The sequence below is a fragment of the Poromitra crassiceps genome (assembly GCF_964638095.1).
Source record: "Poromitra crassiceps genome assembly, chromosome: 7".
In the NCBI taxonomy this organism is placed as follows: domain Eukaryota; kingdom Metazoa; phylum Chordata; class Actinopteri; order Beryciformes; family Melamphaidae; genus Poromitra; species Poromitra crassiceps.
In genome coordinates this window covers 15,571,446-15,578,664 of record NC_139628.1, presented here as the reverse complement: position 1 = coordinate 15,578,664, position 7,219 = coordinate 15,571,446, and the positions used below count along the sequence as shown (strand labels likewise).

At 48.7% G+C, this 7,219-nt stretch overlaps 1 protein-coding gene across 1 annotated transcript in view; it reads left to right on the top strand.

The window, feature by feature from the left end:
• LOC310779435 (uncharacterized protein) overlaps positions 1-6,992 on the top strand; it is a gene marked incomplete at its 5' end in the record, with an annotated part of 34,597 nt that extends 27,605 nt beyond the window's left edge. The window contains 2 exons of the mRNA XM_083639968.1: positions 1,671-3,612; positions 6,195-6,992. Of these exons, the coding sequence (XP_083496094.1) occupies positions 1,671-3,612; positions 6,195-6,826 (2,574 nt within the window). The 3' untranslated portion in view covers positions 6,827-6,992. The remainder of the gene's footprint in view (positions 1-1,670; positions 3,613-6,194) is intronic.
• Between the last annotated feature and the right edge of the window lie 227 nt (positions 6,993-7,219).

The following is a 7,219-nucleotide window of genomic DNA, read 5'->3' as shown; positions in this document are numbered from 1 at the left end:
TATCATTTTCCGTTCTTTAGTTATCAACAGTAGAAGATAGGTTGTTTTCACCAAAAACAGACGTTTCAAACTAGAAGCTGAGATAATGAGCCTTTTGTGAAATGAAGCATTTCAAGCACATCACTGACTCTGAAGCTAATATTTTCTGATGTAATGACACCTCAAAAATAATTTCCTTCAATAAAACAGCGAAAACAAAGGAATTTTGTTTGGCAAAATAATATTTTTTAGCTGCAACCAGCAGCGCTGGCCCCTGCGTGCGCAGACCCTACACCATCTTGCTGGTCTTGATTTACTGCTGGTGGGCATCAGATATTCTAGCTTGTGTTTGTTGCCAATCTGTCCATCGAGCCTGCTGTCTGGGTCTGTGTTGTATGCTGCCCTGCGTGCCCCACCCCCCTCCTCCTCCGTGGGAGTGTCTCTGGTGGCTCTCTGCTGCGTTTGCTCTGCACTGAAAAGTGCGCTACGCCCAGCTTTTTCACAGCGTTCCGCCATTTTTGTCGCCGGCTTCCAGCTGAGAATAATGTAACTTTTCAGAAAGACGCTGGTGTCGGCAACTAATCATGTGGAGGGGCTATCGCAGCGGAGACAGAGGGGCTCAATTGTGGCAGCAGATTGGCTGCTGTTCACAGGCACAGCTAACGTTATGCTTCATGCATATCGATGCATACCGATGCCGTTTCCGTTTCCCCATGACTTCTTCTCTGTTTTTTCCTCACCTTTCTCTAATCTGGAGAGCACTGTCGCCACCTAATGGGTCGGTAAAATAGCTTCTACACATTCGACATCCGCCATATTTTTACAGGAGATGCATCAGGCTTTGATCCACGTCCCACCGTCAAAAAACGCAATTGACGACTTTAGTCGTCATTGGCACTCTACGTTACTATTTGAATTGACGGCGATAGTCGTCATTGGCACTGAGTTGACAATGAGTTAAGACCTGCCATCATACAGTAGAGCTTGTCAGCCTATTCACCTTATGTTCATACGCGGGGGTGGGCCAAATTCTTCCGGGTTGTGTTAACACTTCCGGTGGTCACGGCGCGAAATACAAAAGAACGTCAGAAGAAGAAAGTTGTTTTGCAGCGGTAAAACAAAGAACGTAGCCTACTACTTTGAGCTCCGTACACAGCAAGCAAGCGGAGTATCCACTGTTAGACAACAACGAATGGGCAGTTAACAGCAACACACTGAGAGACTTTCTTGTACAAAACATACCTGGACTCCAACAAAGAAAGCTTCAGATGGTTTTCTCTCCTCCGAGCACAGCGTGAGCCACTTACGTCTATAAGACCCGCAGACGTTAACATAATTCCCTGGAATGCGAGAATTAACGAGCCAGTTACATGGCGTTGCATTCTTAGACATTGCCGTTTGATTTATTTTGTATGTTACATACAATTGGCTAAATTATTAATTCAGAGTTAGATGATATTGGAGCAGCCGGCGTTTTTTTTTTTTTTTTTTTTGCCGGAAGTCGTGACACAACCACATAACTGGGTCAAATGGGTGTGGCTACATAAGGTGAATAGGTGCATGATGTATAAATATGGGTGTGGTAAGTAGGATGGGAGGATTGTCATTATGAAACTTTTGTGACAGTAAGTGTGCAGGTGTTGTTACCCTTCTTTCCAATCACTCATTTCCACTGTGTGACCCTGTTGCAGGTGGGCGGAGCCTTCGGATTGCGCTGCAGCAGCGAGGCGGATGTGGACGCCGCCGTGTCGCGGCACGACGAGGCGGGGCTTCTGCTCGAGCTGCTGACCCCTAAGCTCCGCCCCCGTTCTCCGCTCCTCAACCAATCGCACGCTCCGCTGGGCCGTTCGGGAAGTCTGCGACGCTCCCGCAACTCCTCGTCCAACTCGCCGTCCGCTGCCGCCGAGCGAGAACTGAGCACGCTTCTGGGGATGACGACATCGCCCAGTCCCACACGTGCCCAGTGGCGAGGAGGGGGAGAGGCGAGGAAAGCTTCCCCAGTTAGCTCACCGGAATCTGGGCAGAGAAGTCCGGGACTCTCCCCTCTGATACAGGGAGTCGCAGCGCATGGCTTCCCCCAGAACCAGCAGCCTCGGGTAGGGGAGACGGCGCTGCAGTCCTCCCCTTCCAGGACCCCCGGGAGGCTAGAAAACATTGGCAACACAAACACACACCATACAGCTACCGCTTACCTCAGCCAAAATGCTACCCAAACTGGAGGAGACCCCATCGAACCTTCGAGTGAAGTTACAGTCAAACCTACCTCTGCTGCGGACCAGCAGCTGGCGCAATCCGACCGCAACAACAACAGCACAGGTCAACTTGGCCGAGATTTTAACCAAACTGACGTTGATTTGAGGGAAAAGGCGGCTGCTAAAATCACAGAAACCGCTGAAAAGTCAAAAGCCGAAGCGGATTTCAGTGGACAAATCGCCCGCAGTGACGATGAATCCAAACCCGGCGCTGTCAATACCAATAACATGTCTGTGATTTTAGAGAAACGAACGCTGGTCCCCGAGCTGCAAGCGTTCAACAAAGTCGGCGAAGGTCCTCTCCACGACGACCAAAACCACCGTCTCCGTGGATATCGGCGAGACGATGTAGTAACCACAGGTTTGGAGGAGGGGGGAATGGACAAATCCCAAATTGTGGAAGTGGACGAGAATTTGCGCAACAGTAATTTTGCGAATTTTGTGGAGGGAACGTCGGAGCCGCCGCAGTCTACCTCCGAGGGAAAAGAGGAAAAGGTGGTCGTGTGGTGCGTGACGGGTGTGTGTGAGTCAGCCAACGAGCTCACACACTCTGAAGGCACGCACACATGCACCGATAACACACACGAACAAATTGAGAAGGGTCAGGGTAGGAGGCGGAGCAACAACCAGGATGGAAACGAGGAGGCGTCCTGTATCCCAGCCAATCGCACGTCTTCAGAGCCTCAGCCGGCCAATGAGCAGCCGGTCCCTATACCCATCAGCAGCCAACCGGTGCCTGTCTCCCGCTGTGATTACCCGTTGTTTCCTCCCTCCTCCGCCAATCGGCCGCCAGCGGAGCCTGCCGCGGCCAATGGAAGGCCTGCTCTCACCGCCGATGCCTCCGGGGAAGCCAAACAACTAGCGAATCAGAGGAGTGAAGCAGAGGGCTCCACCAATGAAGAGAGAGGATTGGAGAACATTCATAAACGAGCAACTGATGAAAAGAGCAAAAACGAGACCCTCCCCCATTACGCAGCCAATGAAAGGACAGAAGCCAATTCGTCCGCCAATGAGAAGCGAGAAGCGCTGACCTCATCCAAGCCGGCTGCCAAGACCCTCCCCTCCAAAGCTCGACCTGCCGGATTCAAACCCTCAACTCTTAACTCTGCTTTACCCTCCAGACCACAGCCGGTCCGCACCCTGACCAGCTCGGAGAACCAGGGCATGAGGAGGGTGGTGCTCATCTCCAAGCCCAGCCGAGGTGCTCCGTCCCTGGGCAAACGTCCGGAGAAGCCCCCCGGACACCACCAGGGCAGCTCCAGCACCTCTAACGCCAACAACGCCTCCTTCCGGCACGGAGAGAAGCCCTCGAATGCCCCCTCCTCCCGCCGCTCCAGCCTCCACAAGGACCTGAAAGACCAGAAGGAGCAGAAGGTTTCAGGTAGGCATGGGACGATTTGAACATTTCATGTCACGATTATCCCGGCCAAATTGCAGTTCACGATATTAACCCGATAATGAAAAGAAACTCTTAAAATGGCACTAAAACATAGCGGGATCACTTTACCTTACATTTAGTTAAGAAACAAATATTTGTATTGCATCATAGGCCACATCTTTTTCACTGAGCCCATTCGAATAAATTCTATTATTCAGAAGAACGTAACATTAACTGACTGGATTGGATAACATTTGCATATAGCAGAAATGGACTTGCAGCGATGGAAATGCTGTAGATCAGCGTTTCTCAACTGGTGGGTCGCGACCCAAAGGTGGGTCGCGGGGCCGTTTTGTTTGGGTCGCGGACATTGGCCAAATTTTTTTTTTTTTTTTTTTTTTTTCCATATTTCATTTGAGTTAAATTCAGATTATTGAAACTGGATTAGCCTGACCAGTTTTACTTGTTTAACAAGCTGAAGCATATGCTCTGCCTGTAATTCAAGAGAAGTCTGCCTTTTCATTTCATATTTAATTTTAGTTCAATTCAGATGATTGAAACTGGATTAGCATGGCCCCAGTTTAATTAAAAGTTATGACCAGTTTAACTAAAAAGCATATAGCCTGCCTGTGATTCCTTTTTATTTCATATTAGTTAAATTCAGACTATTGAAACTGGATTAGCATGACCAGGTTAACTTGTTTTATTATTATTATTATTAACTTGTTTAAAAACATATAAGCATGTAATTCAAGATAAGTCTGCCTTTTATTTCATATTTCATACAGTTCAAATAAGACTTTCTGAGCATGACCAGTTTGACTTGTTTAAATTTAAAAACATATAGGCCTGTAATTCAAGTCTGCCTTATTTCAATTGGTTTTTAGCCCTAGTTGCACTTCTGTTGCACTTTTTTGTTCATTTGAGGTTTATAACAGTGCATGAAGGCATTGTGTATTAAATTAATGCGCAATTTTTTGTGCAATAAATTTGAGTGGTTTAAAAAAAAAAATGAATTGGGTTGCGACTTCATGACAAGGAAAATAGTGGGTCCTGAGGCTACACCAGTTGAGAATCACTGCTGTAGATGGTAATTTCTACATGCATACAGCCTATTAAATGATAAAACTTACATTCATTGATGTGGTTGATAAATACACGCACAGTCATTTTTATTTATTTATTTATTTTAAAAAAATATATAATTTTTTTAGATAGTTATTTATTTATTTATTTATTTATTGGGGGGGTGTAGAATGTAGAATGGGCAAGCCGAGCCTTCAGCCAAGGTGACGATTGACTGGAAAGATGCGGGCTCCCTCTTGTGGCAAATGACTTAAATTAAAAGTAAATGATGAAATCAGCAGGACTGCACGTTACTAACAGCTTTTTCAAGTCACTTGTGAGGATATTCACAGTTATCCCGATAATGTAAATTCACCAAGATAAAATGATCTTGAGTGTTTTTATCACGATAAAAGATTAAGGCCTCTATCTTCCGACAGGCGCTATCCCTAAATAGCGCTTTGCGCACTGTTTGCGTGTGCCTTAAGGCACGGAAGATAGTATTCCGCCTTGCGCCAGGGTGCCAGGTGTTCTGCCGAGTTTTGCTCCCCCGCCGAGGAACAAAAAAAAACATCCCCACCTCACGGGAGCTACTCGTAATGATTTATACAGAAATGTAACTGTTTCAAAGTGATATAATTGTCTGGTAGACGTGACCTCCCTGATTTAAAACAGCCCCGAAATATGTTGGGGATGCAATTCTCGGCGGGCATGTGGAAACGTTCATGCCACCTGTCGCAAGCGCAAATTAGAGCCGTGCCAATTCTGCCAAAAATCATCTGCGCCCCAAAATGCCTGCGCAAACGGGATTTGGGCGGTCTTAACTACCAGAATTATTCACAGGCGTGGCCAGGCAAGGCTGGGCATTACGTCAATCAAAACCAATCAGATTCCCGTCTTGCAATGGCTGTTTGCAGAAGGCAAGCAATATGCTGTAATTCTCTCCATGCGTAATAGAGTGTACTCACTCGTGCGAGGACAGAGGGAGCTTATTGACAGATCGTCTGGTTATGAAGGTAAATAGCCTATGTCCATTGTCCAACAAGTTTTCTCAATTCATTTCCCTCTTTGCGATGTGATAAAAGTTTCTCAGTTAGTTATAGTTGATTGCCTCACTGAATTATCTGCTAATACCCAATTTTAGCAGCATAATTTGATGTCTTGGCATGGCATTCCACTTTCCACTTCGCAAATACCTCTCTCCGCTCGGAGCTCAGCCGTAATCTCCGTGCACCGCACCCAGCGCAGAGAGGTATTTGCCGTAAGAGGTCCTTTTCAAAGCTCTTGGCGCAAAGTAATTGCGCGCTGCTGACGATAGGGCAACGCCATCTATCCCACATTTTAGCGCTGAAACGCCTGCTTTGGCATGGGGCAGCCAATGCCCAGTACAATTATCACAGGCATGTGCTTGTGTCCGCCCCCAATTTGCATTGCGCACGGCGTTAAACGAGCGCCAACGCTAAATTAGCACTTTTGGGAAGATAGAGGGCTAAATCTTATATCCACCCATCCCTTTTCAGGCCTCCAGGGATCCGCCCGAGACCAGACCCAGGCCTTACAGAGGACGCCGTCTGTCCGGAAGCCGGCGACGAAACCCAAACCCCCGCCGGAGGAGAAGATGTGTCGCTCCACGCTGCGGGCACTGACTCAGGCCGGGGGAGGGGGGAGCGCCAGCGCACCGGTGACCCCGTCGCACCACGTCGCAACCCCCGCATCATCAGCGCTTCCTGGTTTCGCCAGAAGCACCGCCTCCTCCTCTTTCAGACATACTCACACCACGCTCACTCCTCCTGCTGCTCCTCGCTCTTCCCACGTTGGCTCTGACTCCTCCCCTAAAACCTCTGACTCCTCCCCTAAAAACTCACCCAAACCCCCCTCATCATCGCCCGGCTCCTCCCCCTTCACCCGAACAGGCTCCCTGAGGGTCTCTAAGTCTTCTTTCCACTTCCCACCTTCCCCCATCTCCCTCCTCCCGTCCCAGGACTCCCCCCTGCGGAGGTCCCAGAGCATCAGGGCGCCTCCTCCGCGCTCCCCGCTCCACGACCCGCCGGCGCCGCCTAAAGGCCACAGGCGGAACGACAGCGGCGGCTTCTCCGACAAGTCGGCGCACTCCAGGGACTCGGGCATGGCCGGCAAGCCGAGCTGGAGATAACAGCTGAGATCAGAGGCTACATTCCAGTAATGAAGTATGGACACAGATGAGAGGAGATGGAAGTGGCTACGTTCTAATATGAAGAAGTTCTCTAGTTGTTCGGGCAAAGCAGTCGAGCCTAGCCGGAGATAGAGGATGCACCATTCCAATTGCAAGCATGCACAGTCTCCCATTCTTGAAGATAGGGGGCAGTGTTCCATTATGAATGATGCAGAGACTCCGACTTTAGAAGGTGGCGAGTCAGCATTCCAATATGAAGTATTCCCAAAGTCTCTTTTCACCTGCAGAAACTCCTACTTTAGAGCATTCCAATATGAAGTATTCCCAAAATCAGCATTCCCAAAGTCTCTTTCCTAGAGACGGAACGGTGCCATTACGAAGTGAAGCGTGCAC